Source organism: Rhamphochromis sp. 'chilingali' (genome assembly GCF_963969265.1).
Source record: "Rhamphochromis sp. 'chilingali' genome assembly, chromosome: 19".
NCBI classification, from domain to species: domain Eukaryota; kingdom Metazoa; phylum Chordata; class Actinopteri; order Cichliformes; family Cichlidae; genus Rhamphochromis; species Rhamphochromis sp. 'chilingali'.
Window position 1 is genome coordinate 18,163,726 of NC_137946.1, and position 18,695 is coordinate 18,182,420.

The 18,695-nt window shown below is 41.5% G+C and overlaps 1 protein-coding gene across 12 annotated transcripts in view; it reads right to left on the reverse strand.

Moving 5' to 3' along the window:
* nbeaa (neurobeachin a) overlaps positions 1-9,159 on the reverse strand; it is a 103,024-nt gene extending 93,865 nt beyond the window's left edge. For 7 of the 12 annotated variants that reach the window (XM_080867841.1, XM_080867840.1, XM_080867839.1 and 4 more), the window contains exon 1: positions 8,213-9,156. In XM_080867841.1, the coding sequence (XP_080723967.1) occupies positions 8,213-8,530 (318 nt within the window). In that variant the 5' untranslated portion in view covers positions 8,531-9,156. Of the gene's footprint in view, positions 1-8,212 lie in introns of all 12 variants that reach the window. The other 5 variants (XM_080867848.1, XM_080867845.1, XM_080867849.1 and 2 more) reach the window with 3 other exon arrangements.
* Positions 9,160-18,695: the final 9,536 nt, after the last annotated feature.

Genomic DNA, 18,695 nt, shown 5'->3' on the forward strand with positions numbered 1-18,695 from the left:
AACTTCATTTTGTGAGCCAAAACCAGCGCTGCTACGCTAACGGCATCACCTCCACAAAAAAGGAAGACACACACAAAAAAAAGCATACAGTGTCACTGTGGCCTGGGTAACTAGTGTTCTTATTCTTACTTAGGAAAAAAACAACAAGTTTTAAGTCTAATATATATACACTATTTCAAGTCTATGTCATGTGGTGGCCATGTCGTCCTGATATGTTCTTCACTCACTGTGTAACAGGGTGGAAAGCAAAAAGCAGACAATGATTTGCTGTGATGCAGAGCAGAACTACTAACCAGTGTAATGTGGTGTTAAATGACAACTTCTGACACCGTTTTCAGGCTGTAGGGGATGCACGAACATACCTCAGAGATCCTAGATATCTAATATAGAATACTAAAATTACACACACACACACTACAAACTTGGCTATAATCAACCGTCGGCCACTGCAATATGCAGCATGATGAATAGGTACACAGTTAGCTATACTTCCAGTAAGGCAAGTGTGTGTGTGTTTAGAGCCAAGGGAGTGAGGCGAAGTAGGCCAGCATGAATATAAAATCACCCCTGCCAGGGAATGATGTGGGCTACAAAAAGGAAGAGAGCAGAGAGTGTGTGTGTGTGTGTGTGTGTGTGTGTGTGTGTGTGTGTGTGTGTGTGTGTGTGTGTGTGTGTGTGTGTGTGTGTGTTGCCAGAGAAAATGTGCAGATGAAGGTGTAGGAAACTAAAGCAGGGGTTCTGTAGGAACACTCATTTCTCCTCTTTCTGGGATGTTGGGGGCGCACCCTCGCCGGCACACAAAAACCAGGTAAATCAAACAAAGCAGCTTGTTATAATTTTGGAGATTACTGCATTGTCATTGTGCCAGATGTAAATGCACGCACACACACGCATACACCGATGCAAAACAAACAAGATTCTCAACAGTGTTTTTGATCCAAATGTTTTGTATTAAGATGACATAGGAATTATATTGTTATGGCCCCTCCCATCTCACTACAATCACACGCAGACAATGCACACTTTTGGGGGAGAAAAAAAAAAAAAACACACACACACACACACACAAAAAAAACCAAAACATAATAGAGGCAGACACAAAAGCATGAAGCAGCCAGACACACAGACACAATGGTGTTGAAGCAAGGAGCACAGCAGAGGACAACCAGAACAATCGAGAACATATGCTTCCTGGAGCTCTTAATGTGAAGCTGTGAAAATGAATTATGCATTAGGCCAGAGAAAAAAAGCTGATATTAAATTAATCAATTAATATTTTATATCTTAAGGAATTTAAGAGAAATCTCAAAGTCCAGCTGGTTACACTTTTACAAATGCAAAGGGACGAGTTGGTTATCTTTGGTTAAGTACTTTACACAGTATTAATATGCGGACCTTACTTCTATTCACGGATACTTTTGATGCAGCGAATTACTAACAGGGCTGAGTGTTTCAGGTTTCAGGTCACATTTACGCCTAAACTAATAACACACAAACAGCTGCCCTTTTAATGTCTTTATTGAAAACCTTGGGTCGTCAATCACAGCGCAGACTGGAAAAAGTAACTGAACCTCTGTGCTAATGACTTTGCTAATGATGCGAATCATGTGTTGAATCACATTTTAGATTTGCTGAAGTGTACTCAGTGTTCAGTCCTTAACCTAACAAATCTCATATTAGCATATTGAGGCATTAAAAAAAATCAATAAAAGTTGAATTATTTATGAGTGGTAATTATAACAAATTCAATCAAAAAATTATCAAGATTGATAATGGAGCCTTAAAGCATACAGCAAACACAGAAGGTGACTGTTCGGTTCAAAAGCGATTACATTTTCAGCTCGATAATTGCCAACAAGCATGTGCTTCCCTTATGCAATTCATTCATAATTCATAAAACCTGCTCTTGCTTAATTAAGACCCCTATGCCGATGGTGTTTTAAAGAAATCAAACTCTAGACATAAAATCCCCTCTATGACAATTTATAGCATTGCAGGTAAAAGCCAGGCCTGAGCGCCTTATGTCATCTCCTTATTGCACTTCTCTTCCATCTGCAGTTGCATTTACAAAAACCTAGCAACAGTAGGTAAGAGGTGATGACAGGACAACACAAAGTCTCCCTCCAGACCTTCTAATGCTCAAAGACGAGAAGACGGAGAAAGTATTCCGAGAATAAGAACCAGTGAGGGGTGGCGCTGCAGACAGCTCCATTACCTAATCATAAAAGGGATCATCTACATTCATCCAACGGCCGCTTCACCCAGCCAGGGAGCCAAAGAGCGAGACAAGATTACACCAGTGGGTAAGGGGAAGTGGATGTGCTTAGAGGAGATGAACAATCTAGAGGGATGGAGGAAGTGACAGAGAAGCCACTTCCTCCCTCCTCCCCACCAAACCTCTGCCCCTTGTTTTCTTCCCATTCTCAGAAGACATGCTCACCCAAATCTTACACGGCTTATCCTTGGAAAAACCCCACATCTGGAAATAGCTGCTAACAAAGGATGAGAAGGAATTTAGAGAAGCGAAGCAGAATTTAGGAGCCTTAAGACAGAGAGGTGAACGTTTTTAGCCCGGATGCCTAATACACACGCATACAAATCAGTCTGGTTTGAGTTTAGCGCAAATCGTGTTTTAATTCAAGCTAAAAAGGCTGAAAAAGAAATGATAATGAAAGCGGGCCTCAGCATTATGCCTTAAAAGAGATTCTTTGGTTCAGAAGCAGATCATTCTGGAGGAGCTTGGTAATAAGAGGATTTGGGAGCAACAAGGTTTGTAGTTTAATGGACAACCTGGCATTTATACTTCTAATTGGGTATTTTCCTTCCCCAGAAATTTGCAACACTATGAAAAGAGTTTGTAGATTTGTCCGGACTGCGGGAGAATCTGAGAGGTGCAGATCTCGGCTCTGGAAGAACGCTAGCCATGCTAACAAAGTAGTACAAGTTAATTCCACGCTGTGACAAGTGATCGATGAAGAAAAATGGCCAATTAAAAGTTTAAATGTGAGCGAAGTCTCACATTTTCCCTGGTTTATGGGACTCCCAACTACATTTCCCTGCTGTACCCAAAAGAGCAGAGGAAAGAGGAGAACAGTGATACCCACAGCATGATGAGGCTCCGCAGGGGGGCTGGAACTCATCAGACCCCCACAGAACATCATACAGCTGGACCTATGTTACACTCAAGAATAAAAGAGCACCTGAAGGACAATCACAAACTGAACCGCTCTGAATCCTTTTCATCATTTCTCACCCTTTAGTTCACCATCTTTCTCCTTCAACCGCATTTTGTTCTTTTCTTTTTTAAAGTACAAGATGAGCATCCTTCCACATCATCGTTTTCTTCCTGGCTTTCATGCTCCCTGTCTCTCCTTTGGCTCATGCAGAGGTCAGGACAACCCAGCTGTGTGATAGATAGCAAAGTCATCCATGACCTTGCAGCAGAAGCCACACCTTCTGTCCTCTAGCTCTTCCTTACATAGGGGTGTGTGTGTGTGTGTGTGTGTGTGTGTGTGTGTGTGTGTGTGTGTGTGTGTGTGTGTGTGTATATATATATATATATATATATATATATATATATATATATATATATATATATATATATATATATATATATATATATATATATATATATATAGTATACTCATTTAGGGAAACAAAATAAGAGAGCGTTCATGCAGTGTTTTTGTCCAGCACTGTTTACATCGTTAGCTAACGCTGCTTACTGCCTGTGGACCCTAGGCACAAACTGGCAACCATAAGCTTCTCTGCAGCTTTACAGCAGCTAATCTTTCCCAAAAATAACCACCTCAATATCATCTTGCAGAAGATGGGAAAACAGTTTTTGAAAAAACAAAGTGGAGCTGGCAGATTTAAAACATATGTGTGCATATCAGACAATATACATACCAATACTTATATTATATGACAGTCCAATATGGGCCAGCAGTACTGAACGGTTAAAAAAAACAACAACTTTCAATCAGATCTTTGTCTTTGTGTCTTTAAAACTACTCACTATACTCAAAAGTCCATTTAAACCACGCTAGCAAGAGAGCACATGATTTAAATGACTGTTCAAGTCTGTTAGCTGATGCTTGTTAATACGCTCATCTCCACGGTTGTGCGAGCACCAGATGACGCATTGTTATTCCACCGCAAGGCCATGCAAGAAGATCACAGTGCTGCAGGGAAATAGTTAACCTATGCCCTAGGTATGCAGCCACAGGGCACCCTTGAAAAACGGTTCATTTAAACTGAGTTTTGTGCTGATGTCTCAAACCACCTCAGGGCAAAGTACAATGGCACAAAATGCATCTTGAAAATGGGTGACCTATTCCTTTACAAATTCATGAAGCATAAATCAGCATGCCAGAGTCGCAGCGCACCAGACAGAGATTCAAAGACACAGAGCGAGTCTCTGTGATGCATTTGTTCCTCCATTTATAACCTCGATGAATGGATTGAAGTGTGCCTGCATTCACCTCGGTGTATTTTTATAATCAGGATGTGTCTGACTTGGTGTGCTGTGCCGAGTCTCGCTCTGCCGGCTGAGGACTCAGGATCAGGTGACCTTGGTGATTGTGGAACGTGTGGACAAGAATAATGAGACGTTTGCTAACAGAGAGTCAGTGGGACCACTGAGGAGGCTCAGGTGGGGATTGACACTGCCAGAAGATATTGCATCTGACCGAGGAGGATGGCAAAGGAGGAAAGGAAAAGCAAAGAAGGTGGCATAAAAACTAAGAGTGAGCCAGAGTGTGTCACCAATCATTTTCTATCCCAGATAAACACGCCGTTTTGATCCCAAAAAAAGCATTACAACTAGATAAAGCCGCCTATAAATAAGCCCAGCTGGTGCTGTACTGAGGCAGAGGGACTGACAGTATTGCCTGTAGATGCATTTGAAATATATGTCTCAGTTCTTCAAACAAAGAATAGATATGACAGTACGGTTCAGACAGATAAGTCACACATCAACACTCTTCTCTCTGTCAACAAAAATTGCTTCTCACCTGGCTTTCTTCCACCAGCATCACAACGTGTCACACAAATAACCAGCGACTGGGTGGAAGAAGTGGCTGAACATTAACTGGAAAGATTTTAGGGTTAAAATCTACAGAACAAACAGTGCAGTGAGGCAAACGACAGGAAGTTCTTGGAAGGGGAAAACTCAACTGTGAAATGGGCCCAATCAAACAGACTGAAGTATCCCATCGTGGAGAGGGCTGCCCATAAGAGTGGTGCCTAAACTTTAAATTACTGCAACACCAGCTGAATATTTCCAGGTCAGCTGAAGAGATCTGGGTTCCCAGTTTTACTTGGGACCTAAAAATGTCAAACTACTCAGTAATTCTTAAGGATAGAAAAAAAAAGCAAAAGATTAAATGAACGTCTGAAAAAATAAATCTGCTTACTGCTCCCCTCCCCTATTAATCATCTTATGATCCCTCGGAAAGGGCCTCAACTCCTAGACTGAGAACCATTGATCTGTAAAATCTACATTAGGCGGTTTGATGTACATCTACTTACCTACAGACAGGTGACAAATTTAAGAGAAAGACTGAATAAATTAGAACACAAACACATCCATCATAGATGCCTCCACATAGGGCTCAGCGAGGTATGAAAATCACATGCTATGGACTTAACAATTGCCAGATTTCAAGTCAATCTTAACCCCAATGGGAGATACAATAAGTAAAAAAGTAACTCATCGCCTGTTCTGTACTTTAAGATATATTAAGCACATAAACAGGAGACTGACAAAGGCAGCTAGAGAGAGAGGGAGAGCAAAGAAACGCTGTGGAAGAGTGCTGTGTGAGAAGTCCGGAAGTGCAGAGCAACACCAGGTGGTGGAGCGTCTGGATGCAGGCAATCAAAGACCGGTGTTGCCTTGACAACTGTGATGCCTTGTTGATGATAATTGCTGAGCACCTTGCTGTCAGCACCCCCCCACACCTAGTGAAGGTCTATTAGTCTATGTGTGTGGACTTATTAAAAGATTAAGAATAAACAAGGGCAGCACTGAAGTGTTCGGGCTCAAAGTTGATTTCTCAACTGTTCTTCTCTTTCTTTCTACACAGTTTCATGTCGCCGTACAGACCAAGGAGCATATCTGATACAGCAGACAGGCCCATCTGTTCACTCCAGCCGCAGTGGGATCTGATCAATAAAGCCCCGGTGGAGGAGAATGTGGCTGCTGTGGTCTCCCACACTGATTGGAATAATGGATCAGCTTTTGGGTCACAGTGGACTCATTGTACCAGCAGCATGACCACTGAGGTTTCCTGCCTCCACACCTCTTTGTTTCAACTCTTTTAATTAAGGAGCTGGGCAGCCGAATTCCCTAACAGGCTTAGCTATTGGCAGCCTTGCAACCAGAACTGATTGTTCAATTCAGGATTTAGCAAGTAAAGCTTTGTATGACCAACACACGCTGCTTTAATTTGTCAGCGTGTCGGGCCTAATGCAACACTTGCAAATAAACATTAAGGCCTTAAAAGCGGGTTATTTACAGAAAATGATGCAGAGTGCATTTCAGCTGAATGCTCTGATGGGCTTTCACTGATCTGATGTGGACCAGTCCTGTCCTCTTCCGCTGCATCAGCTGGTGATTTTCTGAGCACATAGCCACTGCAGCATCCTACCACCTCCTCCTCCTCCACTCTCTCTTCTCCTCCCCCACCCTCCCTCAACCCCTCTCCACCTGCTTTTAAATGCATGGCGCTGCCCTGCCAACCTAGTCTATGCAGGCAGCATCACTCCTCTCAGTCCCTCCAGAGTGAAGGAGGAGGCTGTGGAACAGGATGGATGGTTATCAGCTTGTGCAACCCGGGGGGTTGTAAAAGAAGGAGACAAGATTGGAGTGAGCCAGCGAAAGCCCCTCTGCACTTCCCCGTAGTACCAATAATCGATTGGGGAGATGAGAGGCGACCTGAATCAGAATGGCTCACCACAGTCTGACTGAGATCAAACTGGTTTGGCTCAACTGTAGGCTGTCCTGCTCCAAGCATCCAGTGAGTTAACAGGCCGTCAGACTCGCTGCACTGTAATCGGGTAAAAAATTCATTATCAAGTCATTATTATTCTACCTTCAAAAGAAAATCAATAATGATCAGACCCCCTCCTCCTCTTCTCCATGCTAGATGCATGTAATATCATGCAGCACACGCCATCGCCTGATAGATGAAGGAGGGGGACACAGCCAACGCGCACACGTCCTATACCTCTCCCCAAAAGCATTAGTCTTCCAGACCTACATCGGCTGTACATTTTGCTCATCTGTTTCGTAACAGTACACACCAGTCATGGGAAAAAAAAAGAAGAAAAAAAACCCAGCTGGATTAAATCCTCTGATCTAGGCCCTGCATCGCCGACACAAGCCTCCGATGGAGGGGTAAAGATGGAAGAGGGGTGGAAACGTATATGTGCTCCAGAAATAATGGCTGCTTGAAGCAGAGTAATATAAACCATTAACAGCTCCAAAGCCACCTATACACAAACGTATATGTGACTCCTTTGGGCTCGGGATGCAGGGCCCTGCCTCCAACAATAGGCCTGTGCATAATTTTGACCCATTCTCATACACACACACATATGTCGATGGTAGCATAATGCTAGTCGGCCTTTGTCCGCGTTGGATCTGTTTGTTTTTGTGCTGCCAGGACGTGCACACATGCATGATTTTGCCCGTTTAGGGACACGAATGGAGTACGTTGTAGGGGTCCTGATGTTGTGCGCAACATTAAAACCACTCGCGGCTTGTTACAATCTGCCTATGCATCACTTCAGGGTACATATCGGGGTCAGGAGAATAGCCTGCATAGACTTTTTCAGTATCCCCCACAGTTTGACTGCGAATGTCTCCGGTTGTTGTAGCTACCGCAAACGGGTCATTTAGTCAACAATGGCCGGTGATTAGACTACCCTCAGAGCCTCGGTGGGGTCACATGCTTCATTCAACTTCTCTGGTCTTAAATATAACACACTATTATTTCTTACAGCGGCCTTGTTTCATCTAAAGGAAATAAAAGAGAAATATCAACCACCTCTCGAACAAACAAATGACATCATCCCCTGAAAGCCACACAACCAGGAGAGAGCGAAGCATCGTAAATAAAACATAGCGGGTTGGGGCGCAGCGACTGTGCTGTGCTCTATGGCTTCCTTTCAGCGTTTTCCAGGACTGCTCGGTCCTGCTCCCACTCACCAGGTTCAGCACCGTCTCCACGATGTCCCTGTTGCTAACCTCCCCGACCTGGATCAGGCCCACCAGCACGGCAAATTTCATCTGGATATTCCTTATCGGAACAGCGGGGTTGATCACCCCAGCCGGGAGGACCATAGAGCCGGCTGCAGACACCATCCTTTCCCCGGTGGTGCCGGAGCCAGAGCCCGCGGCGACCTGCTGCTGCGGTGGCGGCGGCTGCTGCGTGGAGGAGCCCGCCGGAGGATGGGACTCTCGGTCCGTGTCCGTGAGCGAAGAAGCAGAGCCCGGTGGTACTGAAACCGGCTTCTCGCTCGACATTTCCCCTCGGAAACAGGGAGGAGAGGAGCGGTCGCCGCTGTCCCTCACACCTGCTCTACAAGCTCGGGCGTCTGCTGCTGCCGCCGAACAAAAACCATCCACTGCGCAGGTGAAACAAGGGGGAGCGGCGTTTGAAAAACTCTGGAAATTCACCCTATCCACCTGAAAATGTGTAGGGACTCATAGGTGTAGGAGAAAAAAATGATGGAAGCTTGACAGGAATGGAAACCTACGCTTCTCTCGCTTTCTCTCCTCTTTCTGTCTCTCCTCTCTCGCTCTCTCTCTCATTGGCAGGTTGCAGTCAGTGCGGTCGTGGAGGAGACAGCGCCATGTTAACGCCCCCTGTCTGCGGTAGCGCGCTTAAGCCGCGCATGCGCAGTGTGGGGATTTCTGGGAGGGTGCTGAAGCGGAATAACATGGAGCCATCCATGCATGGGTTCACACAGAACACAGCACAGTCGAAACAACTGTGTGTTATTGTGAGTTTTAAAAATATATATAATATATAAATATTGTTTTACTTGTAAATATTTAATAGTGCGAGGGTGCGAACATGGATTAATGATGGAACTTTCATTACATTTCTTTAAGTAGCAGAAATAGGCTGGGTCAACCTCCACAGATGTATTTTGGGTGTAGTGCAGGGGTAAATCCAGATGGAGTTTAGGGCGCTTGGTTTCCAGACAGAGGCTGTTTATATATTCAGAAGCCATCCATTTGTCCCACTTACCTCTGTCCCCCAGTTCAGCTCTGGTGCCTTTGTTTATCCATTAAGCATCCCACTATTGTTCTCCTGACACTAATCTGTTCTTGTGTGATTTTCTCATTTTCCCCGTTTTTTTTTATGTCGTCATCAACTGTCTTCCCCTTCAAGAAATTAATTTTGTCTTTTCACTTTCACACTTTCCTTACCTCATCACCTCTCCATCCTTATTTTGCCTTCTGGTTTGCAAAGCGTGGTCCTTACTATACTGCCTAACTTAAAATAATAATAATAATAATAATAATAATAATAATAATAATAATAATAATAATAATAATAATAATAATACTACGGCTAATTGTTCTGATATCTTTGTATGACAGGAAATAAAGTAAAAAACCTTCTATTTTCACTTCTCTGTTTTTGTATCCCTTCTGGCTGAAACTAACAGAATGTGCAAATATTTGCCTGGAGATGTGTTTACAAGCAGTTGCCATGGAAACTGTTTTTCGTAATTGTACGTGGATTATCTTAAAATAATATAACATAATGTGTGTATGTGAGTGTGTGTGTATGGGGGGGCATTTAATTATGCATTAAATTAACATATATGACGGGTATTGCATACAATAATACAATATCTCAGCTGTCACATGGCCCATGTGTTGGTGATCTACTCAGGTTCAGGTGTGTTTATGAGAGAGGAACTAAAAACCTGAGCAGTAATAGAAGTGAATGTGTTTTGTGTCAAATTCAAAATGTTTTATAGGCTATATGTCTTCCATGGCTTCATTGTGTTTATGGCTCCTTCATAAGCTATAGTTATGACTTGATCCTTTATGAATCTTACCCTATATGATCATAGTGTATATCTGTATTTCTGTAACTCCTCCTAAACATGTCTGGATGAAACGTAATACTTAAGCTGCCTAGAGTACCAGGTAGTGCTGTGTAATACTGCATTCTTTTATATCTGTCGTATAATGAGTAAATACAGAGCCGGTATTGCGAATGCCAACACTTTTAATTTATAAAGCCAGCTTATGTAGGGAAGAGCAGTGTGGTGTGACTTATGCAAATTATGAACACATTTTACTGACCAGTAAGTTACTGTGATTTTTACATTCCATAAAAATTGGTCAACACAACAAAGCACTCCTTTCAGCGTACATAAAAATACATGAAAAGCTGAAAGGTAAATGTGCCTGTCCCTGAAGCTCTTTGGGTTGTTGTTTAAATGACCTATAACCAAAATAGACATGACAGTCAACACAAAAAAGGTTATAGATGCATACTTTTACATTTCTGGAAAAAATTGTTTTTAACACAGTTCGGTGGGCTACATATTGTATTTAGAGGATAGGAACAAAATATCGATCCTATCATTCTAGTGTCGATCTGATACTGATATCAACATCTATAGTTCTTTTGGAAAACATTTTTAAAACCACCAAATCCTTATAAATCGCAGCCGATCTCAAAACGAACGTGTATGTTAGTTGTAAGTTGCTGTTTACGAATAAATTTTGCCAAAATGCAGTGACACGTGTCACAGGAATATGATGTTGCGCATATCAAACAAGCAGTGATGCGAATAGCGCCTGCACCACAGCTTCCAAAGACGAAGAAATATATTTAGCCTATTTATTATTAATTTCTTTGGTGTCCATGAACTCTTTTTTTTGCTACCTGACCGTAAACAGTCGTATAATGAAGATAAAAAGAAGAACATGATAAATTAACATACATGTCTGTGTTCTACACAGCAGCCGCAGGCCTGGAAAAACCTCCCGCAGGGCAATTCTTTGCTAGTGTTTATGATTAACAAATGATTAATGGTACAGAAACCAAAATGCACTTAGGATTAATAGGATGGGTTGGCAATACTAAACACATACACTCACCAGCCGCTTCATTAAGTACAGCTGTTCAGCTGCTCGGTCTAATCAGCCAGTCACATGGCAGCAAATCAATGCATTTGGGCATGTAGACATGGTCAGGATAACCTGCTGCAGTTCAAATGATAGAAAGGTGATTTCAGTCACTTTGAATGTGGCATGGTTGGTGGTGTCAAAAGGACTGGTTTGAGCATTTCAGAAAGCGCTCGTCTACTGGAATTTTCCTCAAAACATTTATTGAGAATGGTCGGAAAAAGAGAAATTATCCAGTGAGCAGCAACTCTCTGGGTTTATGCCAGAAGTCTGAGGAGAATGGTCAGACTGCTTTGAGCTGATAGGAAAGCAGTAACAGTAACTCAAAAAGAAAATGCTTGTTATACCAAGGCATGTACAACATGAAGAAGCTTGAAGCAGAGGGCTACAACAACACCAGGTGACATTTAGAAATAGCATCAGGTTTTTATGATCAAATAGCTGCTAAGAAACCACTACTAAGGAAAAGCAACAAGCAAAAGAGATTTGTTTAGGCCAAGAAACACAAGGAATGGACATTAGACCAGTGGAAATCTGTGCTTTGGTCCAATGAGTCCAAATTTGAGATTTCTGGTTCCACCCACCGTATCTTTGTGCAACGCAGGAAAGGTGACCGGATGGTCTCGACATGCATGAAGGAGGAGGTGTGATGGTGTGGGGGGTGGTTTGCTGGTGACACTGTTGGGGATTGATTCAAAATTGAAGGTACACTGAAGCAGCATGACTACCACAGCATCCTGCAGCAACATGCCATCTCATCTGGTTTGCGTTTAGTTGAACCATCATTTATATTTCAACAGCACAATGACCACAAACACACCTCCAGGCTATGTAAGGGCCATTTGACTAAGGAGAGTGATGGAGTGCTGCACCAGATTGCCTGGCCTCCACACTCCTGACCTAAACCCAGTCGAGGTGGTTTCGGGATGAGATGGACCGCAGAGTGAAGGCAAAAGGGGAGACAAGTGCTCAGAATTTCTGGGAACTCCTTCGACACGGTTGGAAAGCCGTGTCAGGTAACTACCTCATGAAGCTCACAGAGGGAATGCCAAGAGTGTGGAAAGCAGTAATCAAAGCAAAGGGTGGCTGTTTTGAAGAATCTAAAATATAAAACATGTTTTGAGTTATTTCACATTTTCTTGTTTAATATATATATCCATCCACTGCTTTTATTCATCAGTTTTTTAGAAAATCTAATGAGGCTTGATGTCAGTGCAAGCTGGAGATGCTATTAGCTCAAGTAAATTCATGACAATTCATGATGTTTTACATGACTGGATGGCTTTTAATGCATGAATTCAAGTGTCAGTTTATGTACCCTTCTTGCAAATTGTTACCATTTCCATCAATTCAGTCGATGTCTCGGCTGCTTAACCGCGTCTGGATTTTATTCCTTTTAGGTTTTTTAGGTCATGCACTCATTTGAGTCTCTTTGAGCAGTGACTCACAGGTCCAGCCACAGCGTCTCACAAACACATAACTCACACACCTACACTATCCTCTGGTGGCTGAACAGACCGTGGCTACTGGCACCTGTGTGTGCACACATAAGCCTGTTTTACACTCCACGTGTTCTTCCAGAAGGCCACATCTGCCGGGTTGGATTTCCATTAACAAGGCAGCTATAGAGGCTGATTCATTACTCTTCTGGAGCATGTCTGAGTGTGTTTTCACAGAGGACGCGATGTCTCTTGGATGTCTTGCTTCATATCTTGAGATGCTGACCGTTGACAGGAGTGGGAGCTGGGGGTGATGTGGGAGGGGCATTTTGTAATGGTGTGTGTGTGCACGCAAGTGTATTTCACACTGTGTGAAATCATTAAAGAATGTTACAGATGAACAGAGGCCATCATACACACCCCTCCCCCGACCCAATCTTCAGCAAAAAGGAGACAAGCGCACACACACACACTCCAACAAACGCACACTGCGTACAACAGTTGTATCTGTTACTCACTTCCCCACACTCAAGAGAAGCAATTTCTCAAGCCAATACATGTGATTTTGCTCTTGGATGTGAACACACTTGGGTTCACACACACACACACACACACACACACACACACACACACACACACACACACACACACACACACACAGATATACAACTACAATAGCAAGCTCTCTTTCTTTCTCTCTCACACACACGCGCACACACTTCTCTTTGTTTTCAGACAAAGGCTTGCTTTTTCAGCTTTGTCATGATTCCACAAAAGACTTCTTTGGGAGAAAGAGAGGTCTTAACCGGGATCTGGCTGGCGATTGGGTAAAAGCATTAACATTGTTCCCCTCTTTCGTTCTTTCTCTCAGTCTCTCTCCCCCTCATCTGTCCTCCACCTCATGCCTTTCCTTCCCTCACCTCCAGCAGAGCTGCAGTACTTGCAGGCGGGCAGTTATTATCCTCTCTGTTCCGGTGTACCTTTGTAGAGATGTGTGGAGGTAGTGCCAGCGTCCTGTGTGGGCTGATGATCAGAGAGCTCGAGCTTCAGAGGGGACTGGGACTCAGTGAAGATCAGGCAGAGAGAGTGCAGAAGAGGTGATGTCTGTCAGGGAAGGTTTGATCAGCACATACAGGAGACAATACAGTTTGAATGTTAGGGATGATTCTTAGATTGATAATAGTTGCAGCTAGATTTGGTTTGACAGGAAACTACTATCAGCTGTTTGTCTTTAAAATAAGTGATTATTATAAATTGCATCAATATGATTGTATTTGGTCCCCCTTTACAAGCTGGCTTTCTGTAACTTGAAGAATAGAAGAGTAATGACAGAGTGGTGGTGTGGGGATTGGTGTGCGAAGAAAGAATAGGATAACTTTCCTTTGTTTTTTGTTTTTTTGGGGGTTTTTTTGTTGTTGTGTTTTTGTTGTTGTTGTTGTTGTTGTTGTTGTTTTTGTTTGTTTTTTAAACTATTTATTTATGTAGTTATCCTTAAGTTCTGTTATTGAAGTTTAAAATGAAATAAATAAAAATTGTTGATGACAAAAACTAAGTGATTATTTATACAAAGTTGCATGAAAGTAATGCCACATTTTCAGTTTTTACTGGCTGTATGAGCCACTGCTTGTTATCTGTTCTATATGTAAAGGACTCTAAAGTCCACTTGGGCAAAAAATGAAAGAGAAAAATAAAATAGAGTAAATAAAAAACTTTGCAAAAAAATATAATTTTTTTTTATAAATTTTCAAAACAAAAAAATTGAAAAATTAATTAAATATAAATGAAAAATAAGTTAGAAAATGAAATGAAAGTGTTTATTGTCATGTGTCACAAGGGGAAAAGGCATTTCTCTGTGCAATGAAATTCTTTGTTTGCTGTCCACCCCCATATATACAATAGAAATAGAACATATAAATACAAATAGTACAAGTAAATAAATGAAGACAGAAAGAGAGACAAAATATGGAGATTCGAAACAGAGTTGTGTGCAAAAGAGCTATAGCTTAATATGCTGGCTTAATATGTAGGATGACCTGATGTGCAAAACAATTATTATTACTGTCAAAAATAGGTCAGCTGTTCAAGAATCTGATGGCACAAACGTCCAAATGCCACTTCCTGTTTGTCAGGAGAAGCCACTCAAGCCACAGCACCACCAGTCACAAGATACGATCCATGTCAGGTAACATTCAGATAGACCAAGTCTCATTATGGGGCGACTGTGGCTCAAGAGTTGGGAGTTCGCCTTGTAATCAGAAGGTTGCCGGTTCGAGCCCCGGCTTGGACATTGGTCGTTGTGTCCTTAGGCAAGACACTTCACCCATTTGCCTGCTGGTGGTGGTCAGAGGGCCTGGTGGCGCCAGTGTCCGGCAGCCTCGCCTCTGTCAGTGCGCCCCAGGGTGGCTGTGGCTACTATGTAGCTTGCCATCACGTGTGTGTGAATGGGTGAATGACTGGATATGGGGTCCTTAGGGACTAGTAAAGCGCTATATAAATACCATTAATTAATAAGGTTTCCCAACGTCCTTCACCACTTTGTCTTTTAGCTTACTTGAGACGACAACAGTCCTTCTTTCTTTTTTCAGTAGTTATGTTTTTAAAATGTATTTTCTGATAAAACTGCTTTCAATGGTAGGGTATCAGAAGGAGTCGCATAAGACAGGGAACTCCACGTTTGCTTTAGCAGAGTTTTACACCAGATGTTCTTCCTGACACAACCTTAAAAGGGATTTGTGTCTCCAGGTGAATACGAACCAGAAACCTTCCACTTGCCAAGCAGTCGTGGTTACCACTACACCATGGAGTCACTATATCACTTTTCGAGGGGTCATATTAATTACATTTTATTACATATCAAATGTTAGATGATGAAGATATTTATATGCAATACTAAAGAGATGCACAGGCAAACGCCCCCTTTTGCAAGTTTAGTGTATTTACAGATAAAGCTGAGACCTCTGCTGCATACTTCTGGACAAACTATAAGAAATTGAGTACATGGAAACTTCAGGCAGCTTATAATGATGCTGAGATGGTTCAGTAGCTGCTGAATTCAGTACATATAAGGCCGCATTAAAAAATTTCATGTATTGATTAATCAGACAGGATCAGTGCTTCTGTAAATTAAGTTCACGTGAGTATAAGATTTAGTGACATGCATTATCGATCCAGGCTGTGCAGACAGTTCAGCGATCTTTCTGTAGATAAATGATTTTTGTGTTTTTATTTGGTTCTCTTTTCATGTTTTATATTATGCAATCTTCCTGTTCTATTCAGATCTTTGAGTCTATATTAAAGATTGAGTCAGTGTTCAAGATTGAATTACTTAGATGTTACTTTTGTCTGTTCTGCTTCTCTGTCTCTGTCTCTGCTATTAGGAGAATTGAAAAGCAGACTTGCTGATGTGCACAGGAATGACCTCAGACAGTGACATAGTTACAGGTAATAACTTCCTGTTTCCATAGACATAGACAGATATGAGTCACTATCAAGATAGCCTTGCACATTTTCGTTTTAGTACATGTCCATAAATGTGTGTGCCTGTGCGTGTGTGTAAAGGAGACCATGACAGAGGTGGGAAATGGGGAAAAAAACACTGATTGCAGAGGTGGCACAACACTGCAACTCTGAGATTTTCAATTCGATTTCTGTGAATCGGCCAACTATCTTTTTCTCCCACGTGAAGGAAAAATGTTCACAAGCATTACAAACTTTCCTCTTCTGATTTAAAAAAAAGTTGTTTTATTTTATTTTTTTTAGAAATGCTTGAATAAGCAGTACTACAATGATAATCGTGAAAGATTTCCTTACAAAAGTACAGTCATCTTTACACTGGTCCCCTCATAGTGCAATTACTGTCCATTTGTCATGCCTATTTTTCTAAAACTTATTGTGCACATGAAGGAATAGATCAATAGATTAAATCTAGGTGAAGGACATTTCTCCTCAATGCGAGGACCTTGAAACTAACAAAGCACTTAGTGTGCAGTTATTTTTGATGTTATCAATAATACCTGTGCTTTTCCTGCTATAACAAATTATGTGCAATAAAATAAAGTCTGTAGGCTAAAACACATTCTGATATTAAATGAGATTTTCTGATCAGCTCCTTTACTTGGATACTCTGCAATCTTGAGGATAAATACTTTCAGAATTGAGAAGGTGATTCACAAAAGACACCACAGGGTAGCTTATCATAGGTTAAGCATTTTTTTTTTTTTTAAATCACTTTTATATTGGGCTGAAGGAAAAAGCACACATAGAGGAAAAAGCCAGCCTGTTAAAATCTAATAACTAGACTATTGGTCATTGTATTGTTTTAAGGATTACATGCTCCTCTGTGGCTTAAGAAGATAAGACCATCTTTGCTCTTATGATTCCCTTCCATGCGCTGCCTGGATGAACTCATACGTGTGCAGTGTGATAATGTTTTAGTTCAAGAAAATTTTAAATACAAAGAATACCTAATGGAGAGTAACAAAATATTCCAATATCATATATTTTTAACTGTCAGCTATGGCATTATTTGTCATTTTCATGATCTGTATGATGACAGGCCATAATTTATGAAACCACTCACTTTCTTGTTTGCAAACGGGAAGTAGCTCTTTGGAAAAGTCTCTGGGTTACTGGGACATGGAGCTCCTCAGCTATTGCTTGAGACAAAAAACTCTTCAATTTTTATAGAAAAGCTTAGGTACACAGATCATCAAAAACATAAAAAATGTATTCAATATTGCATAACTCTTCATCATAGTCTTAACAAGAATTTGTCAAAGGATTAAATTCAATAAAATTTCTTTTTTTTAATCTCCTGCCAATTTACAGCCAATAGTTGTTTCAAGACCCTTTATATTATAAGATAAAGATCCTACAATATCAGAAAAATACAACAATCAAGCAACCTTCTATGAGCAAACACTTGGTGACAGTGGGAAGGAAAACCTCCCTTCTGACAGGAAGAAACAGGAAATGATGGGAAATGAAGAGAGCAAAGTGAGATGGGACGAAAGGCAAACTATGGGAGAGAGAGAGCCATAGTTTTATAGTTGCAAATTAGTAAATACAGTCATTGGTGGAAACACGCGAGGAGTGGAATAAGATGAGTGAAGAAGAAAGAGTCAGTGCATCATTGGAAGCCTTCCCAGCAGTTTGATCCTACAGCATTGTAACCAAGGGTTCGGAGTCATCATATCCAGCCTTAACTATAAGCTTTGTCAGAAAGGAAAGTTTTGAGTCTAATCTTAAAAGTAAATCCAAGCAGGGAGCTGGCTCCACAGAAGAGGGACATGAAAATGAAGGCTCTGCATGGCTCACATCCTCAGAACTTTAAAAAAAAAACTCCAGATCTCAAGATTTCCATAAAAATCAGGCTGAATTAATGGTGAAGCAGAACACCAGGATTTACTGTGGGATAATTAACTCTTAACCTAAAAGAATATTGAGTTTTTACTCCACGCTGGTGTGAGCTTTAGAGGCAGTGGGATATTGGGAATTGTACTTAAGAGCTTAACTTGTTGAACAGTGGGTTCACTTTTCTTAGTGACTGTACTGGAAATTAGGCAGATGGAAATATTTAAGAAAGCCGGATGTACTCCAGAAGTGAAAATCAGAGTTTCCAAAAGTTGATTCTGTTCATATGGACGTAGGGTTTTCAGTGGGAGAAACGCTACGTCAAGATGAACAGAATCAACTTTTGGAGATTTACTTACCTGGATGATTGAGAATGCATCGAGACGAAAATCAGAGTTTCGATTATTTTGTGCAAACGGAGACAAAATTCTTATTGATCAGTGTTAAGTGTGAGAGTTAGTTGTGTTCACAGGTTGTGCTGCACCAACAACCTTTTACTGGCAGCTTAGTGAAGGTCCAGCCTACAATTACCAATGCAATATAAAAACATTTTAAAGACATGCAGGCACGCCTCTGCATATAGCAAAAACTAGGCCTGGATTGCAGCTGCAAGTGTAGCAAAACCTGACTGTGCTGTGCACTTGGCACTGCTCTGATAACATTTCCCACAGACTCCTGCCATGCAGTAACACACATTTAACTACATTCTGCAGAAGATGTGACTCATTTTCTAAATTCAA